The sequence below is a fragment of the Cajanus cajan genome, chromosome 6 (genome assembly GCF_000230855.2).
Source record: "Cajanus cajan strain Asha chromosome 6, NIPB_CcT2T_4, whole genome shotgun sequence".
NCBI classification, from domain to species: domain Eukaryota; kingdom Viridiplantae; phylum Streptophyta; class Magnoliopsida; order Fabales; family Fabaceae; genus Cajanus; species Cajanus cajan.
In genome coordinates this window covers 58,724,485-58,748,372 of record NC_138522.1, presented here as the reverse complement: position 1 = coordinate 58,748,372, position 23,888 = coordinate 58,724,485, and the positions used below count along the sequence as shown (strand labels likewise).

Here is a 23,888-nt window from a genome sequence, read left to right as displayed (position 1 = left end):
ATCTAAACAGATTTTGTTTTAGATCTCTCAGCTCTATGAAAGGAATTAACTACCATACATGCAATTTTGTATTTATATTTAGGTTGTTTAATTTTATGAAAGAGAAATGTTATCTTTTACCAAGAACAAAATATTTAGTATCTTGAAGGAGTTGCTATTATAATGTGTAAAATTAGTATATCTAGTGTTTGATATTTTATAATTGATGCATTAAATGGAAAAAATGTACTGTTATTAGGAAGAAAGATTTCATTAAATGTAGAAATCAGGTTTTTGATGAAGATTAGTGATCAGTAAATAACATTAATTAAAAAAAATTGATGCACTACACAACGAAAGCTTTTTAAAAGTTACCAACATTATTCAAAATGTATTCTCTCATGGTAGAGTTGGAAAATTGGGAGCAGGAGTGTTGTTGTGCATTGGACCTTTTTTGGCAATTAATTGAAGCGGCAATGTAATCTATAATGTTGAGCGTGATTGTCGAGCTGAAACCTTGCGCCATGGCCTGTAGTAGTACTTTACAGATCACACACTAACGCCACACACTACAGAACGAAGTATTAAGTATGATTATTAGACGCAGTTGGGCCCATAATGTTTTTCATTATGGAGCCCACGGGCCTGATTGGCGAGGAAGCGTTCTCTTCTCTATCATTCAGAGTTCAGACGAGACAATGTGAGATCTTCACTCTCCTTTTCTTCATTACATTTTAAAATCGCGTCTTCTCCTCTGTACTCTGACATGGCCGAAGAAGAAGAAGAATCAGAGCTCAGCGATAAGCAGAAAGTAGAAATCGCCAAATGGTTCCTCCTCAACTCTCCTCCCGGAGAAATCCAATACGTTGCCAAAGGTTCCTCTTCCTTTCTCGCATTTTCTTATTCGCCATCTATTACTCTGTAATTCAATCAATTCTCGAATCGTTTCCGCAGATGTGAAATCCATTCTGAACAACGACGATTTGTACAATGAGGCCGCTTCCGAGGCTTTTCCCGTTTACAACAAATTCCACTTGATTTCCCTTCCAATGTCCAACCGAAGCGGAGACGTAACTCTCTCTCACTCGACAACTTATTTTCCTAGGGTTTACGAGCCAATTCTTTTTTTATTTTCGAAATCGTTGGATCTTTAGCAATTTCTTATGCTACTTAACAGGTACTGGTTAATTCGTTTGGTGAGCTTGAGGGTAATGCATTTCTTGAACCTAGGACTGCGCAAGTAGCAATTGTTGACCATGTTAAACAAGTAACTCCTCTCTCAATTTCTTAAATATTGTATCAGAAGCTAATTTTTTCCTTTGAATATCCATATTTCTGCTTAACTTTTCGTTTCTTTCTAAGGAAGGGGATAAGCAAATTAGACATTTATTATACACTCTTAGTCTTAGTTGTAATGAAGGTGGAACAAATTAAAGGTAATGATGATTGTAATCTGGATCTTCATGCATTCATCTCAACATTAGTAGTGATTTGGAACATGAATTTCCGGCGAATACATCGAAATTACAAGAAAACTTCGTTGACATTAAGGGGATTAAGCAAATCATGAGAGTTTTGTTATTGCAACCATGACTTTTGTAGTTCTAATTTGTATCGCTTATTGTCGTATGATGATGTGCTCAATGTCTCAGGCTTGTACAGAGGTGAGACCTGCCACAGACGAAGAACTTCCGTCTCCATATACTGAAGAATTTCGGTAATTCTCTGAATTTTCTGTTTGAATTATTTTATGTCTGATAATCTGATGTTCCTTTGCTAAGGTGAGCTTCACAATCTATTCAGAGGCAGAACATATTGCTTCAAATAAATTTATCCATGTTGCTTCAGGAATTTATTATTCCTCAATTTTTAACTGTCTGTCTGAACTCTGTGAGTGTTAATTGTTTACAGTAGATTGACTGCGGAAATGTCTTCAATTTTAATTCATAATCCTTTTAATTGTTCTACTGTACTAGATTTGTGGTTCCATGTAAGTGTTTTATTGTGAATATGTTCTGTATTTTAGTTAGGAAGTGGACTCATACGGGTGTTAGTTAATATCTTGGTCGACATTTGAGGACCTGAATTAAAGTTTCACCCCTTAAATAAAGTAACCTGAATACCAAACTTCTATATCTTTCTCGTAATATGTAGCTTGCATAATAGGACTTGTTTACTGCAGATGCAATCTGGATGCTGAAATACTTAAATATGTTGAAGAAGCTTATCCAAAAGGTGTCTGCTCTGTCTACTGCACAAGTGGGAAGGATGTAGAGGGCCCAGGTTCTGATTTTGAGCTTGCTGTGGTGATTTCTGCTGCTAGGCATAGCCCGCAGAATTTCTGGTTTGTGAAATTAGTTGATTGAAATTTCAACTATTCTTTTTGATGGTGACTTTCTACTTCTCTAGCTACACAATAAAACATTGATGTATTAATAATGTCAATATATTATTTTTCTTTGGCTTTTGTTTATAGCAATGGGAGTTGGTGTTCAATATGGAATATTGAGTTCAGAGATGATCAACAAACTGTGGAAGTAAAGGGTAAATTGCAGGTAATATTGTGTAGGTTTTGATGCATTGATTTGAATGATACAATGCAAGGCTCTTAAATGTTAAACAATTACTTTTAACACATCTTCAGGTGGGGGCCCATTACTTTGAGGAAGGAAATGTGCAGTTAGATGCGAAACATGAATGCAAAGATGCAACTCTTTTTCAGGTTACCATAAATCACCATTACGTTGCAATTTTACTTTTACTTTTATTTGGTGGGAATGTATCGCTTAAGTTATATGTAATGTCCTTCCTTCCATATATTTTTTGCAATTTAATGTACTTGTTGTATCTTGCAAGCCCGAGAATATTTTAGTAAATGTCTGTGATATAAAAATGATAAGGTGGGGATATAAATGGAACATTTATAGAAAGACAATACTTATGTTTCCGTCAAAGCTTCTCTATTCATATGTTATCATTTGATTTTATTTCAGGCCCCCGAAGATTGTGCAGTTGCCATAACAAGCATTATTCGCCACCATGAAACAGAGTACCTTGCTTCTCTTGAGGTTCAGAACTTGTTTTCTTTTAGCTAGGGTCTTTCTTTCTTTCTATTTTAATAATGTGCACATGATTTACTGATGACCATAACTTGACAGGCATCATATCTAAAACTTCCTGATTCTACTTTCAAGGTAACCATTGTTATATTATCCAGGAATCCCCCACCCCTAAGATTTAGAAGTGGCATTTCTGCGTGATCTATGGTTATTGATGAGTCCCATTAAAGCAATCTCATGTACCTAATCTTCTCTCGTTAAGCATCCTTGTCATGGCTTAGATCAAACACCTGTAGGATGTTTTTCTTTGATCCTTCTACTGACTGGATCAATTCATTTTATTGCTCTGTTATGTGACATCTATGATCGAGTATGAATTGATAGCGCTTGCAACAATGTGATTATTGAAGTTATGTCCAAAATGTTCAATTTATATTATTGAAGTGATGTCTAATTTGTATAATTTGAGTTTAATCTGAATGAAGCCTGACTGTACACGGGTAGGTAATAAAAGGGGCTAGCTATTCTCATGCTTTTCTTAGGTATATCTATAGCATAATATGTTGAATTTGAAGCCAATTTATTACAATTATTATTTGCAGGATCTTCGGAGAAAGCTTCCTGTCACCCGCACCTTATTTCCATGGCACAATACGTTGCAATTCAGCTTGACAAGAGACATCTCAAAAGAACTTGGCATTGGAAAGTAAATACACACATTCACATAGAACAAATAAAAGTTTGTGTTTACTCGAGCTGGGTGGCGACAAGTTCTCATATATGTTATTTGATCAAGTCAATCATTCTTAGGGTTGACGTTCTTTATATTCACTGATTTGCTTCATGAAGCAACCTCCTTTGTCTGAGTATCCTCCGCTGATGTACTTTAGTGTACTGTAATTCTTTTTTGACATTATTTGTATAGCAGAAAAGAGTTCCTGTTGTTTCTAGCCATTATACCTTCGAAGTTTCGTGACTGCAATTAGAAATATTGCCAGAAGCTGGTTTCTTACTCGCATTATGATTGTGCGTGTTGTTATTATTATTTAGAGATAGTCTTGTCTATTTGAGAGTTTTGTTATTGATTTTATTATAAAAAAAATTTCGTGACTGCAATTAGAAATATTGCAAAAAGTTGTCTAGTTGAAGACCGAACATTCTTCCGACTTTTAAAAATACTGACACTTGTTAAATTGATATATTATAATACTAATGTAAAACAAGTAATTTTTGTCCTAATATATTATATTTAAAAAATAAAATAAAATAATTGAGATTAAGTAATAATAGGTGGTTTATAATTGAGGCATAATAGTTTCAGGTAGAAATAACTCGATAAAAGTTCCTAAAAGAGAAGAAAAAAAAATAACAAAGTGAAAACTATTAATTTTTTATACATAGGGGTAAAATAGTCTTAAAAAAATAAGGGCCAAAAACAATTACAAAACTAAAGACTATTAAAAAAATATTTTTTTTTAGAGTTAATCACCTATACACTGTCAGTATAAAATTTTTTTACACTGGCAACTAATTATATTTTTTAATTGTGTCATGTTATTATAAACACATTTATTTTTAATAATGACATGACACAATTAAAAGATATAATTAGTTGTCAATGTAAAAAAAATTTATACTGGCCGTGTATAAGTGATTAACTTTTTTTTTTATCACTATCAGAGGTTTATCTCATTACTTTTAATAGTTTTTTTTTATACAATATTAGAGATATTTAAAAGAAAAGATATACATTTTTCTAGGTTTAATGTTTAACTAATATTTGTGTGATAGTTTTAAATTGTCGTAAATTAACTCTTGGGACTAATTGAAAAATAAAAAAATCTATAAATTTACAACCAAATTAAACATTCTAAAAATAAGTTGAGGACCAGTGATATATTAATTTAAATCATTTTTCTATTACCACAAAAAAATATGAGTGAACTAAAAAACATGAGGGGGTAAAAAACCCCAAAATCCTTAAAAACTCCCAATGTTGTTGTGTTTAATATACAGGGCAGACATTTTGTTTTAAAACATGAACTCTGAGACTTGACATTAGTATTACACGAAAGGCAAATCGCTATTCTTCCTTTGTCGTTCTTGCAATTGGTGCGAAACGAGCAGCAGCCTCATAGGTCGCCGCCAAATCAAGTAGCCATTGAGGTCAGTCCCTTTCTCTCTCCCATTCCATTTTTGTTATTTCGCTAACTGTTTTGCTTTTCATAAATTACTTGCTATTCAACCGTTTTATAACATCCTTAAACCTCAACTAGATCTAGCTTTGTTGTTATTCTATAAATTTGTTCATCTTTCCTGGCATTATGGTGTATCACGTATATAAAATTTTGTAGCAATGCAAGTTCACAGCAACATGCTCGTTTCGAGGAAAAAGTAGCGGGGAGGAGGAATATTACTTCCTTTGCCAAATAATTAAGATATGAATTGTTACAGTGCCAACAAATGATCACTTTTTCAACATTTATCCTTGATTCTTTTCCTTCAATAGCTGATTAGATTATACCATCCTTCATAGTTAGGGTTACCCAATAGGATGCTTCATGCTTTGAAACCATTATATAGTCCATAGGAAAGCTGTTATTCCTGAACACCTTCGGCTTCCTGAGTTACAAATCCAAATCAATCATATTAGTAATGAATCTCTTGTTCAGAAAATTCCTAATAAAATAATATAATCATAACTAATAATTATCCTAATAAAAAATAATAATATCAAGGATTTGAAACTAGATATTCTGATATGCAATCTTGTCAAGAAAGGGAAATATAAAGAAACAAAAATAAACAGAAACTATTCAAGATTTATATAAAGAGATATAGCAATCCCCAATCGATTAATAAGTAATATATATGTCTGTCCACTGATATTGTAAAATATAGCAGAAATGTGGGCCTGCCTCATTTACTAAATTTCAAAACGGATATCTATTTTCTTCCATGACCGAAAATGGGTGTGTGATGATTTTGACAATTAAGTAACTCAATTTATACTGTTGTGACGTGTAGATACTAGATAATAGACATAAAACAATCGATTATTGAATCTAGGCCATTTTCATATATAAAGAATTTAATGCATCTTGGTATCTCAAGCGACTTTTCTGGGTTTTTCTTTAGATGAAGCTTTGAATCTGTTTCCACAAAGTAAAAGGTATCTTTCATTAAAACTCGAACTAGAGCTATTATATTTTGAGATTACAGGGCTATTTCATTGTTTGGTGTTTCATCTCTCTTTTTATCTTTTTCTTTTGAGCCAGCTTGCCTGCCAGAGATGTAGTTGATTCTGCAAAGGTTGAAAATCAAAATGAACAGTGAATGATGGTTTATTTCATATCTCTAACCATCTGTGACCATTGTAATTAAATCTATGTGCTGCCTTTCCTCTCTGGCTCTGGAATGATGTTACTTAGCCAAATCAGATATTCATGTGCTCCATGTGGCAACAAACATCACTTTTAAAGCTTGCTCCCGTTGTAAAAATAAAGCATGCCGACAAGCTTTGGTTGATGTTTTGTCCCACATGTTGAAGCGCATTTCCTTGATGATAAACAAGGGGATTGGTTGTTTCCTGACCAGAACCACAATAATTTTGTTTCTCCAGAGCAGGGAAAAGCAGTGGTCAATTTGGATTACCATATAAGTTTCTCTTAGTCTTATGTCTTTGTTTTGTGTTGGGTAGCATCTTTGTTACACATGCAAACACAATAAATGGGAAAAAAGGGAATCCAAGTGTATATGCTTATGTGTCCTTTGATAATACCCTGGGTTATGAAGAGGGCATTTCATATTGGGAAGAGTATTTCGGATCCTGTAGGGTAATTAGATTGTATTGAACTGCCTCCTGTAACAGTTTCTTGTTTTTTACATTTTGTATATGCATAATGCAACTCATTAAAAGGAGGTGGAGCTATGCCTGTGTTAGAAATGTATAACGTAGTGGACCGAACATTGACTTTAGGTAGTGTTTGGTAGACATGTTATAATGGGATGGAATGTAACATGAATTTTATTCTAACCAAGGAAAAGGAAACAGAAGATGATATTTCATTCTGTCCATACCCTAAACAATGCTATATAATCTTGAATGGGCACTTAAAATTTATTGTCTTTGTGTCCATCCTTCTTAGGCCATGGTTAAAGCTCCATATAATTTCAAGTTTTTTAATGGATTTCATTATGACATCAAGTGATTGCTTTGAATTTTTGACCTAGGGTTGCTAACTTGTATTCTGGTGCCTTTCTTTATTGATCTCACCTGGTTAATTTTATTGTTTATGATGTGAACTTTTAAAAGAATAAATTCAATAGCAATCATTTGGTAATTACTAAAGTTCAAAATGGGATGGAAGACATTCAAGAAAATTTTATAATATGATTTGTTTATGCTATTGGACTAAGTTTTACATTGAAGGTATGCTTCAATGACAACTTATGGTTGATGTATGGTTTTCACACATGCACACTACTTTCATGTCATACAACAAAGCTATCTAAACTAAATGAAATGTGTTGGAAGTGGGAATGAAAAGCACAAATGAACTTTTAGTGTTAGGCTTGATAATTGAGAAGTGCTTAGGATTGAAATAAGAGTTAAATATTGGTTTTGGTTGGTGTGGCCAGTGTTGTGCTGTTTGTAATCATTGCAAAAAAAAGAAAGAAAAGAAAAAGTGAAGACTGAAGAGAATGGATGTTTGATATAAGATATTTGAGAAAATGGGTTTACATTTGTTAAATTTTCTTCTGTTGGTTCTTGTGATCATTTCAATTCAATGCCAATCAGAGTTATCAATTCTTAAGCCTAACCATAGCCATCATTATATGTTATCATAATGTGTTAGGCTATTATTGTGGTTTAGGGTTTAGAATAAAATATTTTTTTGGTGCCTTTGGGATCTAGAATAAAATATTTTTTCATCAGAGAATAAGATGTTTAGGGAGATATTGGTTTTGGAAGGGAAGGTCCTACTCATCATATATCTCCCAAACTAATATACCCAAAAAGACTGTCTTAATGTTACCATTTTTAGCTTCTGTTTACTATAGATTGTCAGTGTTCTCACAGATACTTGGCATGAATGTCAGCAGATAGTTTGTTAGTTTGAGCAAACTCAAATACATCAACGGTATGTTAGAACAGTGGATAGTGTATATAAAGAATGAGGGGAATAATATAAGGGAGGTTTTAGACTTCGAATAGGAATTTGGAGAGGGAAAGAACTGGATCTCTCAAATAGCTAGGAATTAGAGAGCTAGATGGGGTGTTCCATTCCATTGTATCATTTTGACCTCTGGTTGTGTGTCGCATTGATATTGATCAAGGAAGTTTCTGCAATAAAATCCATCTGTTCATCCTATCCTATTTCTGGTTCAATACAATTGCTTCTGCTGTGCTTTCAATATATTATAAGCTATCATTTCGGATTCTTAGATTCTATTCTAATTCTTTTGTTATTATCTTTTACTTATTCAATATTACATTATTACTGATTAAACCTTTATTTATTTTTCATAACCATGAGTTTTAATGTAGATTTATCAAATCATTTGTATAGACTTTATGCACTGCTATTATGTCTGGTTAAGGAGCTGAGTTCCTCTGGACACTAGAGCTAAAAAATCTGCCATTCCTTATCATTATCATTGGTGTTGTTTATGCGTTTAGGATCTTGTCTTGGCTTACAAGCCAACTCTTCCCACCAACTGTATAAATTATAAATCTACATTTTTCATCCTGTTTGTCATTGCATTTTGTGCTCTCCACTTGAGCAGTGTTTGAATATTCTTTTGGAATTGATTTTGATGTTTTATGACTATATCCCTTAGCTTTTTCAAGCAGTGTTGTCAAATAGCAGTCATGGTGGTATGGTTGTGGTGTGATGACTGCCATCATGCTCATGGCACCACAAATCCCAAAACTATGGAAGAAAATGCCAAAACAAAAATCTAAAGAGATGGGTCACTTTGGACAGACCCGTTTTTTATCCATTTTCATCATGGTTTACCCTTGACTCATTACCTTTAGTGAAACTGTAATACACAAAAAGTCTATCTTGAGGAGACCACCATCCATCTCTTTCAATTTTCAGCGCAACCCCATCTTTGTTTTCTTCTTTTCTCTCCATCTCAGCCAGTGAAGACTTCACCTCTGATGATGACTTGTGTATTCTAGAGATGCTCCCCACCTTTTCCCTTTCCTCAGTATCTTTCTCTCCATTTTCTCTTCTTCGTTTTTTGACTACTATCTCTTTTTTTTTTGTCTTCTCTTTTCTTTTACTCTTCCATCTCTTATTTTATTTTTTCTATTGGTTCTGCTCCATTTTTTTTTTCTTTTTCTGTTACTCTGTTTTTTTCTGGCACACTGCCTTTATTTTGCATTATCCCCTCCATTTTTTATGATACTGTGTTTTTTTTGGCTTTTAGTTCTCGTCTCTCTGTGCTTGTGTGTGACTGTGTGTATAGGGAGCCACCATGCTTCTGCCATAACCCACAACACCATCCACCAGTGTGGTGTTTTTCCAGCTTCCCGCCTTGAACTGCCATGCACCATTAACAAACTGTTTTCAAGTACTTTCAATTATGTCTTTTTATCTTTTGAAATGCTCCTTTTAACTGGTAACGAGTAGTGCAGTTCATAAAGAGTCGGTTGCAATATTAAATTCTACCCAATTGAAATGGTTCAATGTGTACTAAAATACTGATCTTCTGCAGGTTTGTGTTGAAGATTTGGGTGTGTTCTTCATTAACAATCTATCACATTTGCATATGCAATATGCTTATCCTGCTTTGCATTCTCCACGTCCTCGTGAATGGCCCAACTCTTTGCTTTGGGAATAAGTGAGTGTACAGAAATCTTCAATTTTATATTTATCTTAATTGTTCGGACTCCGCATATCAGAAGTCTCCTTATTAATAACTTGGTTATAGTGCTCAAATGTTTGCTGTGGTAGGGTTGAGGACAAATTTTTAAAAGTTGGAGAAGAGCTGTGGAGAGAAACTATGCCATTACAAGGTGGCTCTCGCTTTTATCAATTACAAGGTCTGAAACCCCATACGTGGTATGAAGTGAAGATATCATATCCAGCTTCTGTATGTATATTATGTCTTCCTTCATTTGCAGGGGATCTTTCCTCTGGAAACTGACATACACTAAATAAAAAATATCAGATACCTGCAAGCTTTTCCATACAACTGAAGAGAAACAAGTCGGATGGGGTGCTGAACAATAACAGGAGATTGCTCAACACTGAAAAGCTAATTTTTAAGACCAGTAGCAATCAGGTCCAATATTAGTATGAAGCTCTGTACTTAAAAGCATCTGAAAAGTCTATATGTGCTTTTGTTATGTTTTATCTTACAACAATCACTTAATTCAGGATGAATTCCAGTTAATATTAGTAACCGTCGAGCCAGAGGGGTTTCCAGCAAAACTGCATGTAGCAGAGAGGCAATTTATCATCTTTAATATAGGTAATTTTTGTGCACAGTCTGTTGATAATTTTGATATTATTACTAGTTTTATACCCTTTTTACTTTCTGCTATTTTTTTGGATTATTGGAACAGACTCCAGTGTTACAATTCCTTTATTTGCTAATTTTTTTTAATCTTCTGTTGATACGGCAGTATGTGATGAACTATTATTAGGCATACCCCACAAAGCTTGGTGGGTAGTGGCACTGGCTTTACTCGGTCTTGGAATTGCATTCATCGTTCCTTCTTTTCTTCCATTATATTTGTTACCAAAGAACCAAGTCCCAAGGACAAATGATCATGTTTCGAAAACTTCTTGATGAGTCTTCAAGGAAGAGAGAGTGATTGTAGGAATTGATTGATTGTCTCAAATGCTGTGACTCTGAGGCACGTCTGCACATGGCTTGTGGCTACTAATTTTTCTTCCATTGTAGGATTGTTTGGATGTCACCTTGTGGCTACTAATTTTTAAACTTCCATGAACCATGTTCCACAAGTCATCATATTTGATGTGTCTAAAATGCAAGAGAACTTCAGGATTTGTTGTCTCCGTCATATTTTACTTGTGATGAAGCTCTTAACTTCATTTATACTGTTATCTTAGAAACCTGCTACATAATTAACTTTTTGTCCTTCCCGACAATGAACTTAAGTGGTCTTTTGGGACATTAGTTCAACATGTGATGTCTTCAATATCAATTTACATTGAATAGCCACTAGCCAGTAACATTTTATCCGACACTTTAAATTTAATAAATTAATGTCTTGCTTCGGATGATTATCTATTTTAGGTTTTTAATTTTGTGATTTTTTTCTTTTAATTTTTATGTTTTCAATTTTTTAAAACTCGGACCCGTAGGTTGAATTGGTTTAATTGAAAATCAGACACGTGACCCAGTCAAATCATGTTTTCAGATTGGACATGCAATTACTCTGTGGCTTAAATTGGTGAGAACCGGTGACATGGCCTATCCACTAAATCCATACCCTCAGTTGCCAAACATTATAAACAATTGAACTAATGCATATTATTAATATATACGCAACGAATTTAACTTATATGCAATACGTTACATAAAAATTTCATATATTTAATATATAAATTTGTTCATGAGTTTCAATTATTAATTGATAAGTTCAACCAGCCAGCGATCTAATAATTAATATTGATTTGGTTTTAATAACATTGACGGATGTGTATAAAGGGTTTTCCATTTTCTTTTATGTCCATTTTTTTTCATATTCTAAACTTTTGAAAAAATAAATAAAACGAACATAATACACAATTTAAGAGTGACATTTATGCTTTCAAAGTTTTAGTAATAGAAGAAATGGAGAAGATTTTTACTTAATGATGATAGGGGATAATGGCAGAGAAATTGAGGTGATTTTAACAATTGTGATAATCATGATAGTGTTACGCGTAATAGTAAGGGTGAAATGATTGTAATGATATCAATTAATAGTGGTAATGGTGGTAATAATAATAGTAATCACAATACATGATGGTAGTGTTATAAAAAGTATTGGTTAAATATTGGACATTATTAGAGACAACTTATAATATATTTCACTCTTATGTTTCGTAACCATCCTATTTTACTTAGTACCGTGTTATTATTTGTAAGCATTTGGATAAGATTCCCGTGGCCCGTGTTTTGATTTCACACATTTGTAGGTTGAAGAGTCATCACTAATGAAGGAATAAAATAAAATAAAACTGGTCATTAAATAATAGACAAAATAATCCAAAGAATATGAATCAATCTATTTGTCTTTTGTGTCAAATGATTTGAATGATGAGTATTGAGTTGAGAGCAGAGAGAGGGGTTTTCCAGTGAAAGCAAAAGAATGAGAAAAGAGATAAATGAAATGAAAAGGGACGAAGAGAGCCTCAATGTTTCAGACAAAAAGCTCCCTAAAACAAAGCGCGTTGAGTCGCTTGACATCTTTCGTGGTCTCACTGTTGCGGTACCTCTCTACTTTTCTACTTCATTTTTTTAGTACCATTTGGAGATTATGATTAAAATCAATTAATCTATTAGCTCTTAAGTTTTAAGTTCTATCTTTATCTTTGATGTTGCAAACAAAAAATAGTAATAATTGAAAGCTTGGGTTTATACCAACAATGCTATAAAAGTTAAGAATCTGAGGGATTTATTCTTTAGAGGAAAAAATATGTCGATGGCAATTTGTGTAAAACCCTTTTATACTGTCGATCAATGCATATATTATTTTCTTCTGATTTTATTGCTTCAATATTTAGCATAACTTTATATGGATTGCCTGATGGTATTCTATTTATGTTATAAAATGAATCTATGGACTAATATGTCGGGTGTATATTTATTTTTTGCCAACGGTTTTCTCATGAAAATGTTTAAGTAGGTTTTACAACAAGACTACAATACAAAATTTAAAGATTTTCGGTCAATAATAGCAATAAAGATTGTAAAGAGTATTTTACTTTTTAACTTTTGCGAGATAAATATATCTATGGAATCCCAATTAAGGTGTATGATCGTGGCTGTCTATGGTTATTTAATAATCATTCAATTTCTTGCTTTTTTTTTTTTTTTGAGGGACAATTTCGTCCTTGTTTACTATTATACCGTTTGTGTTGTTTACTCGTCATGTTGTAAGTAAATATGAGTATATTATAGGTACGTTTGATTAAGTTTTAAACTTTTTTTTTTTTTCATAGAAGTGTTTTAAAAAAATAATTCTTTAAGAAAAATAAGAGATACTTCTTTAAAAAAAAAATTCAAAAGAAAAAATTTAAACAAACACATTAAAAAAGTACTTTTTTTTTATTTTAAAAAAAATTAAATCCTTATATATAATTTGGCCAGAAATTATCAGCCAAAACTTAAATATAGAAAAGAAAATGATAATCTTTTTACTCTCTTATCTTTTATTTGGTAAAATAGATAAATAAAAACCCTCAGCCTCTCATCAGTAAGTAACCAACTTTCTTGAGCCTCTATGTGCAACTACAAGTGAATCTCAGATTCTGCAGTTTACTCTCCTATTACTTAAAAGCAAACGTATTTTTTTTTGCGGTTTAGTGCTGTTTCAAAACTCTTCAGTAATCCTCTGAAACTCTGAAAGAATATATGTTCTATAAAGCATAGTGAAAGCTAGCAAAAGAAATTAAAAGCTCAAGACCAAACCACATCTCCACCTCACAAATAACAGTCTACCAAGAAGAAAGCTTAGAAAGGTTTTATAATATTCATTCTTGTGCCACAAGTATGAATCTATGGACTATGTATTGCGATTTGATTGTGTTCATGAGCTGCTACATCAGCACTATGTCTCATTAGGTATGTATACCATTGTTTACCCTTAGTTCTCTGTTACAAAAATCTCATTTTCAAACCACCAATGAAAAAATATAGTCATTATTATTTTTGAATTGTAAATATCATTATGATTTGGCTTTAACATGCTTTAATGATGATCAATGCACGCAGTTAATGATCTTGGTTGATGATGCTGGAGGGCAATGGCCAATGATTGGTCATGCGCCATGGAATGGCTGCAACCTTGCTGATTTTGTTATGCCTTTCTTCCTGTTCATTGTGGGGATGGCCATTCCACTTGCTCTCAAGGTTAGCTGCAAATGAGTGTCTAAGAATGCTTATGTATTGGTTGCTCTGTTCCTTTATTTGTTTTTCTTCTTTTTTAGTTCAAACCAGTCCTTTATTTCTTGATGCTTCTATTTGATGTGCAGAGAATACCAAATAAACTTGTAGCTGTAAAAAAGGTGATAGTTAGAACACTCAAACTCCTCTTCTGGGGTTTGCTCTTGCAAGGTTAGTTTTTCCCATGCATTACCTCTTGCACTCCTTTTTCAAAAATGTGATAAATAAGCATTTTATGTTATCCGTAGAAGAGGACTTAATTTCCCAATACCCTAGAGTTCTCCTATTTAAGAGGAATGAGGAAACATGAACTACTAATTCAATGTTATGCAGCCATTGCTAAGCAGGACACTTAGCTGAAGTGATCATGAATATTGAACCTTGAAAAAGTTATGTTGGTGAAATGTGGTACAATAATTGAATCTAAATTTTGTATTAGCAATTCTTCATATGCCAAGAGTCTAAAACAAATTTGTGGGGTGAAAGACAAAACATTATGGCTTATTTTAATATGACGGATGACCTCAATGATGAAGGTGGTTTCTCTCATGCTCCGGATAATTTAACATATGGAGTTGACATGAAACACATAAGGTGGTGTGGCATTCTCCAGGTGATTTTTATCATTTTTCCTGCTCATTTTGATAGAGAAGATTTTATCTAATAATTCTGACTATAAAAACAATAATACTTGTGTTTGTACCCCTTCTAGAGAATTGCTCTAGCATACCTGGTTGTAGCACTGGTGGAGATATTTTCAAGAAGTTCACAATCTAGAGATCAGGAACCCACCCATCTCTCAATATTCAAGTTGTACTACTGGCATTGGTTAGTCTCTGAAAGTATGATTCTGGTTGATCTCCAGTATGATATGTTTTTAAACATTTTATCCATGCAAATTTCAGGCTGTTGGGGGCTTGTATACTTGTTGTTTACTTAGCTTTACTTTATGGAATTCATGTTCCAGACTGGCAATTCACTGTCCATAACCCAGACAGCATATACAATGGCACAACTTTTATTGTAAGCTTCCAGTTGTCTGCCTCTGATACTCTCTCTACTCACACGAACACACGAAATTGAAATATCAATAGTGTTTGATTTGTGGGGAACATGTCACCTAACACTTTTCTCTACTTGAATAGAGTAGACTTTGGTTTCCAATCCTGGTGATATCGCTTATGTTCATATTTTAAATATTTTGATTGACTATAATATAGTTTTTGCTTTATATGAAATTTCTTTTTTTCTTTTTTCAGTGGTGTCAGTTTTCAACAGTTAAAATTTTCTTGGTTTAATAACGGTTTTATTCCTAAAGTTGTATATTTTTTTTCTGTTAGTCCTTGTAGTTAAAAACGTTTCTACATACCATTTGTGTTCTCTTTTAGTCCTAACGTTTATTTTGTAGGAACTAAAAGGAAAATTTATGCAACTATTTAGGAATTAAAAAAGTTTATGGACTAAAATAAAAAATATATATATAAATTAAAAGGTAAAATTTATGAAACTATAGTGACTAAAAAGATAATTAAACTAATTTTCTTTCTTTTTTCGTTGGTGTCAGTTATCCATAACCTGATATTTTAAATATTTCTTTCTTTGCTTTAGGAATTTCTATGCTAGAAATTATGAATAAATCGACCTATGAACACATCTCTGATCTTTTATCTTTTTCTAATATATCTAATGTGTTTTCTATGTCAAATTCAGGTGACCTGTGGTGTCAGAGGAAAACTTGATCCCCCTTGTAATGCTGTGGGATATATTGACCGAGAGGTGCTTGGAATTAATCACATGTATAAACGTCCAGCATGGAGGAGATCTGAAGTGTGTTGCTATTTTCTCCCTGACATTATTTTCTACTGCGAATTTGAAACACTTACTCTAATGCTATTGAAAGTTTCAAACACTTATTTCCTTTAGTGCTGCAGGCTTGCACCGAGAAATCCCCATATGAGGGGCCTTTTAAAAGAAATGCTCCTTCATGGTGTTATGCTCCTTTCGAGCCCGAAGGAATATTAAGGTTATATATGCTTGGTTCAGCTGAAAATCCCAAACATGCAGTTAACAGATTTCAATCAGTTCTTAACTACACTGACTTTGTTTGCTTTCAACTATATATATGCTATCATTATATGTGATCAAATAATTGAATATATTATTTAAAAAGAGTTGAGGCCTCCCATATTCATTATTCTTTTGTAAAAAAGCTTGGTTAGAGCTTGCCACAATTTTGAAATGCTTACACCTTTTGCGGAGTGTGCTATGATTATGAATACACCCCTTTGTTGGGCAAGCCAGATGTTTGACTTGTTCCACTGATCCTAAGAGCAATGTCTTGTGGCAGCTCAATATCTGCCATCCTCTCCACAATCATTGGATTGCATTTTGGACATGTACTCATACATTTACAGGTGAAGTAAAGTCTTCACATCAAAGTAATCAGTGCTTGACAACCCTCTAACCTGTGCTTACTTGTTCACTTTTGAGATTTTAGGATCACCCTTCTAGGTTGAAGCATTGGCTTCTCCTGGGCATAGCTCTCCTTACTTCAGGACTTGTTCTTCACTTCACTCATGGTGTGAACTCTTAACTCATGTTGGTTGGAACTTGCTTTATAACCATAGTCTATCCTCATTTATTCTGATGGTATCCCCTCCCCTTTCCTTTCTTCTGTTTTTTGCAGCCATTCCTTTGAACAAACAATTGTACACACTGAGCTATGTTTGTGTAACATCTGGAGCAGCAGCATTACTTTTTTCAGCCTTCTATATTATGGTTTTTTTTTTTCGGTAACAGTGGAAGTTGTTCCTTACTATCGATCATGTTTTCTCTCATCTGGATTGATTTAGAATTGTCATCGCAGGTTGATATTTGGAGTTTGACAATCCCGTTCTTGCCTTTGAAATGGATTGGCATGAATGCCATGCTTGTTTATGTCATGGCAGCTGAGGGAATCTTTGCAGGATTTATAAATGGGTGGTATTATGATGACCCTCATAATACACTGGTACATTCATCTCATCCAACTTTCTTTCAAATAAAACTTAGTTACAGTAACATACATACTCCTAGTACTGTTCTTTGATCAAAATTAGAGTTCTATCTTAATAATATATATTTACATTTAATATAGACCTCATTAATATAAAATTATATATATTAGTGAGGTGAAACTATTTTGGTTCAATATCCTTAAGATTGGGCACCATAATCTCTAACTTTGTATCTACTTCTAAGTTGCATACTCTACTCACTTCCATTTATTTGGATTATATTTCTTGTCCTTTTCCTTTTTATGTTTGAATTTAAAAAAGATGTAATTTTGTCAACAGGTCTATTGGATACAAAAGCATGTGTTCATTAAAGTTTGGCATTCAAGGAGAGTTGGCATCCTACTGTATGTGATCTTTGCGGAGATCCTATTCTGGGCTGTCGTTGCAGGCATTTTACACCGATTGGGCATATATTGGAAGCTTTGAATTTTCAAAAGACCACTTTTTATTTTTTTGTTGTTATTATTATTTTATCTGCGTATCCATGCTGTTGCCGAATGTGAATGGTTGTACAGCCATGTCGCTAACAAAAATAGTTAGTTGTTAATGGTTATTATCGGTTTCACACCACTAAATAATGTAAAGGATAAACTGCAAAGTTAAGTGCAGTTTCTCAGGAATCAGGATCCTTTTATATTTTTTTTTTCTATTAAATTTGAAGTTCTGTTTCAGTAAGGGCTAAGCTTTATTATTTCTAATTTTGTTCGAATGAAAAACAATATTACACTTTAGTCCTTTCTTCCACAGTCATATTTGAAAATTAAACTAAATCCGTCATATTTCATAACCATTTTTCTAAAACATTTTCTTTTAACACTATTAACAAATGAAATCTATTAAAAATTAGTGAGATTGAAAGGTTTAGGGGTGTGAAGGAAAGAAAGAATTCACTTCATTCTTGTTTGTTTGTAATTTTTTTTTCCAAAATAATATTTCACGGAAACATGTCTGTTATGTAAAACACAAAACGAAAACATGTTTCCATTTATAAGGGGTGAAGAAATACAATATACAATGGAAATAATTTTTTGTGTCTGGTTTTGGATATACGATGAAAACTTATTTTCGTTAGAAACATGTTACCATTGAATCGTGAAACTAAAAAAAAAATGTTTTTAATATTATTCTAAATAATTACAACACAAGATACCCTTTATATTAGTAATCAAATTAATTAGGATAAAAATTGTTATTTTTAATATTAATTTCAATAATTATAATACGATTTACCCTTTGTTTGAACAATAGTAAAACTAATTATTAATTACTATATAAATGTGTGATAATTAAGTAATTTTATGTGTTTTTGGTTAAAAGTGGGGAATGAACTCATTGAACACTCTCCATCTGATATTGATATCTATAGCTCATAGCCCATAGCCCATAGCCCATTTCTCTTAATGGGCTGGGGTCAAAGGTCACTTCATCTTTGACCGGCCCAGGAGTTCTGTTTCATAATACTGGTTATATTATACAGCAGAGGAATAATGAAAAAAAAATGGTGTGAGATTGCCACTCCTACAAGTTTTGTGTGTGTGCGCATAAAAAGTTGAATCCCTCTGATTCGGTAATTGAATCAATGGCGAGCGCCATGGTAGAGGATACTGCGAGCTTTGAAGATGATCAGTTGGCGTCTATGAGCACCGACGACGTCGTCAGAGCTTCTCGTCTCCTCGAAAACGAGATTCGCATTCTCAAGGTAAGTCTCTTCAATTCTATTTGCCATCCTTTAATTCGTTTATTATAGCTCTTTATTTGATGAGTTGTTTTTGTGCTTGAAGGAAGAGTTGCAGAGAACCAACCTGGAATTGGAATCGTACAAGGATAAGATAAAAGAGAATCAGGAGAAGATTAAACTTAATAAGCAGTTGCCCTACCTCGTTGGCAACATTGTTGAGGTTATTCACTGCTCCTTTTTCCTCTGCCGTATGTGTTTTTTTTTTGTTTAGTTACTGCCGTGGAGAACAATTCCATTATCAAATTTGTTTAAACTTTAAGAGTGAATTCCATGGGAGTTTTTCAGATTATAAATTTGAACCTCCCATTTTCCTTTTTTAGTTCCAGGACCTTTGTAAAACTGTATGTATAAACATTGATATCGCTTTTACAAACGGCCAAAAAATGGTTAACTTTGGTGTTTTTTCCTTTTGAAATTTGAGGTGTGTGATGATTCATTTTGAAGTATTTGCTGCAATTGACTGCGGGACTGAGCTTGTATTTGAGTTGATTTGCCTCTATATCACCCTATTAATGTGCAAAGAATAATGAATGACTGAATTCTGAGGCGAGGATGATCAGCAGAATTGGGGGATTTTTCTTGTTGGTGGTTTATCTTTGTTTTTTCTAGAGTAAATCATCAATTTGGTCCCTTAAATTGTAGCGGTTGGCCAATTTATCCTTGACATTAACGAAATAGCAAAATGGTTCCTAAACTAGTAACGGTTAATCAATTTGGTCCTGTTAGTTGGTGTTATACCATCATCTAACACCGTTAGAAAGACTGAGTTGGCTCCAGTGTAGCATCCAACTAGGCACACACGTGCCTGCCACATTAAAGGGACCAAATTGGTTTAAAATTGGATGAACCATTTTGACGAAACTGACCCCTTCTCTTTGCTTCATCTATTTAAAAACCATTTTTCAAGTTTGTGTCTGCAATTCACACCATTCCTGTCTTCCTCTACACGAGAGCTTAGAAAAAATGTTTCTTCAAAGTTTTCATTTCTGAAGGCATCTATTATGGAATTTAAAAAAAAAAAATACATACAGCGGGATGGAGTGGAGTGCAAGGATTACAGCGGCCTGACCTATGAGCAAGAAGAAGCGGATCAATGAGTGAGAAATCATTATTGCATAAATCAAACTCGAAGCTCAAATGAAATATTTTGGGTTCACACCACCATAGAACATAAACCCTAATCTGAAATGGATTGAAATATTAAGGGAAACCCCAAAAGGTAGGATGCAGAATAAAATCTTGAGCAAAGAATTCTATACCATTCTGGATTAGGGTATTTGTTCTCAGGAGTGAACCCGGAAGATTCACTTGGAGCTTCAGATTTGGTTAATATGAAAGTGATTGCTTTCTTGTTTTACTTCAAGTCAGGCTGCTGTAGCTTTCTTGTTTCATTGCATACGGCTGTAGAAGTGTTTATTAAAATTGCCCATCCAAATTTTTTGTCAATTTGGCCTCCCTTACATGGCAGGCATATGTGCCTAGTTGATGCCACACAAGCACTTAATGTGTCAACTCGGCTTTTTATAACACCGGCTAATGGTGAGACTATATTTATTGATGATTTACAATTTCAGGTACCATTTTTGCCATTTTGTTAATGTCAGGGATCACATTGACCAACCCCTCCTGCAATTTCATGGAGCATCTCAGCGATTCACTTGATTTTTATTACCTAATGTTCCAAATTCTGACAATATACTTTTGTATGCAGATATTGGAAATGAACCCAGAAGATGAAGCTGAAGAAGATGGGGCCAACATTGATCTTGACTCCCAAAGGAAAGGAAAATGTGTTGTGCTAAAGACATCTACTCGACAGGTGACAAAGCTGATAATTTCATAACTTTCGGACAGAAATTTCATGTCTCCCTATTTCAACTTCCAATGTCACTGTTTCATTAAGATTGTTTCTTACCTTTAATAGTATCTTTGCATTTCTTTTTGGATCCTCAGAAAAAAGATAATGGATTTGGAAATTGGCAAAGAAAAGCTCTAAATATAACTTACTGCAATAATAAGTTATGTTTTCTTTTGACTGCAGACAATTTTTCTTCCTGTTGTTGGGCTTGTTGATCCTGACACGTTAAAACCTGGTGATCTTGTTGGTGTTAACAAAGACAGTTACTTAATCTTGGATACACTGCCTTCTGAGTATGATTCACGAGTTAAGGCCATGGAAGTTGATGAAAAGCCAACGGAGGACTACAATGACATTGGTGGGTTAGAGAAGCAGGTACACTATAATTACTTGCAATTTATCAATGCACTCTTTTTTCTTATTTACATTTAGGTAGCAGGGTCTCTGATGATGTAATCAATAACTTGGTCTTTGCCAACAGATCCAAGAATTAGTTGAAGCCATTGTTTTGCCAATGACCCACAAGGAGAGGTTCCAGAAATTAGGAGTTCGTCCACCAAAGGGAGTGCTCTTATATGGACCTCCAGGGACTGGAAAAACATTAATGGCCCGTGCTTGTGCAGCGCAAACAAATGCCACTTTTCTGAAGTTGGCAGGTCCCCAGCTGGTCCAGGTATGACTCTTACTTTTTTTACCCTTTTAACTTTCTTATTATTTATGACCAATAACTTGATTGTGTCTTATTTATTACCTTTTTTGCCTTTTGCTTAAGTAATTGAATCGTTAGTATTTTCAATTTTACTGATTTTTAATGGGCTGATATTTTATTCATTCAATCTTTTTCAGCTAATAATTTTATTATGATTTTTGTTGATGAAACTTGTTGACTGTATGGAGATTAGTTATTCTTATATTATGTTTTCATATTAAGGATATAAATATGCTTTGGTTCTAGCATCTGATGATTCCCTATCGCTTCAAACCATCTAAATAGTCACATTCGTTTACTCTATTACATTTGAACTATTGTTCTACTTGCTTTAGATGTTTGTATACATATCTATGCACTGCATCTGTGTTTGGAATGGAGGAACGATCTAACCTGGAAATTTACAGATGTTTATAGGAGATGGAGCAAAACTTGTCCGAGATGCCTTTCAGCTGGCAAAAGAGAAGTCTCCATGCATTATATTTATAGATGAAATTGATGCAATTGGAACAAAGCGATTTGATAGGTATGAGCAGGCAGGATTTTAGATCTACATATTCATGCCCTTCTTTTTTTTCTTTTTTTTTTTTCTTTTCATTTTATAAGGTGAGGGCTGGTTCTAGTTTCAATGATAGCAATTTTGCAACCTTGTGATGTTATTGGGTTGTTGATTGCAGTGAAGTAAGTGGAGACAGGGAGGTACAGCGAACGATGCTTGAATTGCTCAACCAGCTTGATGGTTTTAGTAGTGATGACCGGATTAAGGTTTGCCTTTTATAGTTGTCTGTCTCTTTTTATGATTGATGTGATAAACAGTAATTTGGTTAACAGCCGAACGGTGTTATATGATTCATCTAGCCAACTTCACGTAGTGGGATAAAGCTGTGTTGTTTTTGATGGTGTGATGAATAATGAGCTTATAAAGAAGTTTACTGTCTTTGGGTGAAGCGTGTTAGAATATATCTATCTTCTTGAAACCCATCTTTGGGGTTAGTCACGTAACTGGTTTGTAATTTGATGTATAACAACTCAAATAGTGATTATTTACGTAATTAGATTTATAATTAAAGCAGTTTGTTTGTTTTTAAGGTTTTGCTACTGCAATCAGTACAATTGTCATCCTGAGACAATTCTGTTCACAGTGAAATTTGTTTTTTGTTGAACACGCTTATCCACTGCAGTATTGCTCAAAACAAACACACCTGATGTTGGCACAAAATGTGTTAGGTTTTTTTATTCAGATAGGATTTAGGTGATTGAGATGCCATTTTTACTTGTAAATTGCAGGTGATTGCAGCAACAAACCGTGCTGACATTCTTGATCCTGCCCTTATGCGTTCTGGTCGATTGGATCGAAAAATTGAGTTCCCACACCCAACTGAAGAAGCAAGAGCCCGAATACTGCAGGTTTTGTATCTTCAATTTTTTCCTGCTGACTTTTTTTTTTTTCCCTGATAAACATGTGCTTATGCCGTCACGTTAATATTATAGATCCATTCTCGGAAAATGAATGTTCACCCAGATGTCAACTTTGAAGAACTAGCTCGGTCCACAGATGATTTCAACGGAGCACAACTTAAAGCTGTCTGTGTTGAGGCTGGCATGTTGGCCCTTCGCCGTGATGCAACTGAGGTTTGGTTTCTTCTAGATATGCAACAACGTAATAATTAGAAAAAAAATATGATTTATCTATATCTTGAAGTTACTGGATTGCCATTCGTGTTTGGATCTTTCTTTTTCTTTTCTTTCTTTCTTTTTTCTGCTAATATGCTACTTTTATCAGAAAAATGTTGTCAAAATTGCTTCTGTAATTTTCTGCTGCAGTTCAATGCTGAAGCTTTGGACCCTTTATAGTTTGTAACACGGATTTGTCTGCCTGTGTGAAAAAATTATTAAATATGATTTTTGTTCAATTGCAGGTGAACCATGAGGACTTTAATGAAGGCATCATCCAAGTCCAAGCAAAAAAGAAATCAAGCTTGAATTATTATGCATAGGCACTCATCTCAATGAAAAATGAGCATTGATGTTTGACTTTTGTTTGCTATTATGATCTCACTTGAATCATATATAACGTAGAACTTGCTATCATCTTTTAAAACAGTAATTTGGTCTCAAATTCTTAGAAGTAGCTTTACATGTTTTATATACTTCCTGTTTTTAAATTCATCGTGTAGGTCTGGCTGCGAGAATTGACTATTTCAAGCAGGTTAACTAATCCCAACGTTATAAACCAATTTGAAAAATCGACTAATCTCAAAATTATACAGCTCAATAGCCAATACAATTGGATTCACCATTTATCATCTACTAGCTTCATTTTATTTAGATCATTAAATATGAATGTATGGTT

The 23,888-nt window shown here is 33.6% G+C and overlaps 4 protein-coding genes and 1 non-coding gene across 10 annotated transcripts; all 5 read left to right on the top strand.

Annotated features, from left to right (window-relative positions):
* The first annotated feature begins 601 nt into the window (after window positions 1-601).
* Window positions 602-4,056, top strand: CPA (Subunits of heterodimeric actin filament capping protein Capz superfamily). The gene is made up of 10 exons (XM_020358395.3): window positions 602-854; window positions 934-1,049; window positions 1,157-1,246; window positions 1,632-1,696; window positions 2,162-2,323; window positions 2,456-2,534; window positions 2,624-2,701; window positions 2,973-3,047; window positions 3,138-3,173; window positions 3,641-4,056. Exons 1-10 carry the CDS (start codon window positions 746-748, stop codon window positions 3,746-3,748), a joined length of 918 nt encoding a protein of 305 aa, XP_020213984.1. The 5' UTR covers window positions 602-745; the 3' UTR covers window positions 3,749-4,056.
* A 979-nt stretch (window positions 4,057-5,035) lies between these two features.
* On the top strand, window positions 5,036-11,082 carry LOC109797302 (uncharacterized). 4 transcript variants are annotated; one of them, XM_083059114.1, is made up of 7 exons: window positions 5,041-5,204; window positions 9,480-9,623; window positions 9,768-9,893; window positions 10,007-10,145; window positions 10,224-10,337; window positions 10,433-10,526; window positions 10,681-11,082. In XM_083059114.1, the coding sequence occupies exons 3-7, from the start codon at window positions 9,829-9,831 to the stop codon at window positions 10,845-10,847; spliced, it is 579 nt and encodes a 192-aa protein (XP_082915240.1). In that variant the 5' UTR covers window positions 5,041-5,204; window positions 9,480-9,623; window positions 9,768-9,828; the 3' UTR covers window positions 10,848-11,082. The 4 variants fall into 4 exon arrangements, with proteins under 4 accessions (XP_082915241.1, XP_082915240.1, XP_082915239.1 ...); XM_083059115.1 differs by lacking the exon at window positions 9,480-9,623 and having other exon boundaries at window positions 5,036-5,204; window positions 10,445-10,526; XM_083059113.1 differs by lacking the exon at window positions 9,480-9,623 and having other exon boundaries at window positions 5,042-5,204.
* On the top strand, window positions 6,451-6,636 carry LOC114915895 (small nucleolar RNA snoR127). Its single transcript, XR_003804084.1, has one exon. It is a non-coding gene; the product is annotated as a small nucleolar RNA snoR127 (small nucleolar RNA).
* Window positions 11,083-12,249: 1,167 nt separating the features above from the next.
* LOC109796590 (heparan-alpha-glucosaminide N-acetyltransferase-like protein (DUF1624)) lies at window positions 12,250-17,901 on the top strand. Of its 3 annotated transcripts, none has more exons than XR_003804022.2 (13): window positions 12,250-12,498; window positions 14,004-14,141; window positions 14,264-14,345; window positions 14,711-14,787; window positions 14,887-15,002; window positions 15,080-15,197; window positions 15,885-16,001; window positions 16,106-16,197; window positions 16,522-16,588; window positions 16,672-16,753; window positions 16,861-16,966; window positions 17,041-17,184; window positions 17,510-17,681. XR_003804022.2 is itself a non-coding variant. In XM_020356268.3 (13 exons), exons 1-13 carry the CDS (start codon window positions 12,379-12,381, stop codon window positions 17,654-17,656), a joined length of 1,392 nt encoding a protein of 463 aa, XP_020211857.1. In that variant the 5' UTR covers window positions 12,258-12,378; the 3' UTR covers window positions 17,657-17,901. The 3 variants fall into 3 exon arrangements, 2 of the variants coding, with proteins under 2 accessions (XP_020211857.1, XP_020211859.1); XM_020356268.3 differs by having other exon boundaries at window positions 12,258-12,498; window positions 16,861-16,952; window positions 17,510-17,901; XM_020356270.3 differs by lacking the exon at window positions 12,250-12,498 and adding an exon at window positions 13,681-13,853 and having other exon boundaries at window positions 16,861-16,952; window positions 17,510-17,901.
* Window positions 17,902-18,716: 815 nt separating this feature from the next.
* Window positions 18,717-23,642, top strand: LOC109797830 (26S proteasome regulatory subunit 6A homolog). The gene is made up of 10 exons (XM_020357976.3): window positions 18,717-18,929; window positions 19,012-19,128; window positions 20,680-20,787; window positions 21,010-21,201; window positions 21,308-21,499; window positions 21,943-22,061; window positions 22,213-22,300; window positions 22,823-22,942; window positions 23,027-23,167; window positions 23,455-23,642. Exons 1-10 carry the CDS (start codon window positions 18,810-18,812, stop codon window positions 23,530-23,532), a joined length of 1,275 nt encoding a protein of 424 aa, XP_020213565.1. The 5' UTR covers window positions 18,717-18,809; the 3' UTR covers window positions 23,533-23,642.
* Window positions 23,643-23,888: the final 246 nt, after the last annotated feature.

Excerpts from the sequence above, each read along its gene's own strand:
- CPA (XM_020358395.3), top strand. The coding sequence starts at position 746 with ATGGCCGAAGAAGAAGAAGAATCAGAGCTCAGCGATAAGCAGAAAGTA. Across the intron at positions 2,702-2,972 it reads AAGATGCAACTCTTTTTCAG|GCCCCCGAAGATTGTGCAGT; the intron begins GTTACCATAAAT and ends ATTTTATTTCAG. Across the intron at positions 3,174-3,640 it reads TTCCTGATTCTACTTTCAAG|GATCTTCGGAGAAAGCTTCC; the intron begins GTAACCATTGTT and ends TATTATTTGCAG.
- LOC109797302 (XM_083059114.1), top strand. The coding sequence starts at position 9,829 with ATGCTTATCCTGCTTTGCATTCTCCACGTCCTCGTGAATGGCCCAACT. Across the intron at positions 9,894-10,006 it reads ACTCTTTGCTTTGGGAATAA|GGTTGAGGACAAATTTTTAA; the intron begins GTGAGTGTACAG and ends TTGCTGTGGTAG. Across the intron at positions 10,146-10,223 it reads AGATATCATATCCAGCTTCT|ATACCTGCAAGCTTTTCCAT; the intron begins GTATGTATATTA and ends AAAAAATATCAG.
- LOC109796590 (XM_020356268.3), top strand. The coding sequence starts at position 12,379 with ATGAGAAAAGAGATAAATGAAATGAAAAGGGACGAAGAGAGCCTCAAT. Across the intron at positions 12,499-14,003 it reads TTCGTGGTCTCACTGTTGCG|TTAATGATCTTGGTTGATGA; the intron begins GTACCTCTCTAC and ends CAATGCACGCAG. Across the intron at positions 16,589-16,671 it reads ATGTACTCATACATTTACAG|GATCACCCTTCTAGGTTGAA; the intron begins GTGAAGTAAAGT and ends TTGAGATTTTAG.
- LOC109797830 (XM_020357976.3), top strand. The coding sequence starts at position 18,810 with ATGGCGAGCGCCATGGTAGAGGATACTGCGAGCTTTGAAGATGATCAG. Across the intron at positions 18,930-19,011 it reads ACGAGATTCGCATTCTCAAG|GAAGAGTTGCAGAGAACCAA; the intron begins GTAAGTCTCTTC and ends TTGTGCTTGAAG. Across the intron at positions 19,129-20,679 it reads TCGTTGGCAACATTGTTGAG|ATATTGGAAATGAACCCAGA; the intron begins GTTATTCACTGC and ends TTTTGTATGCAG.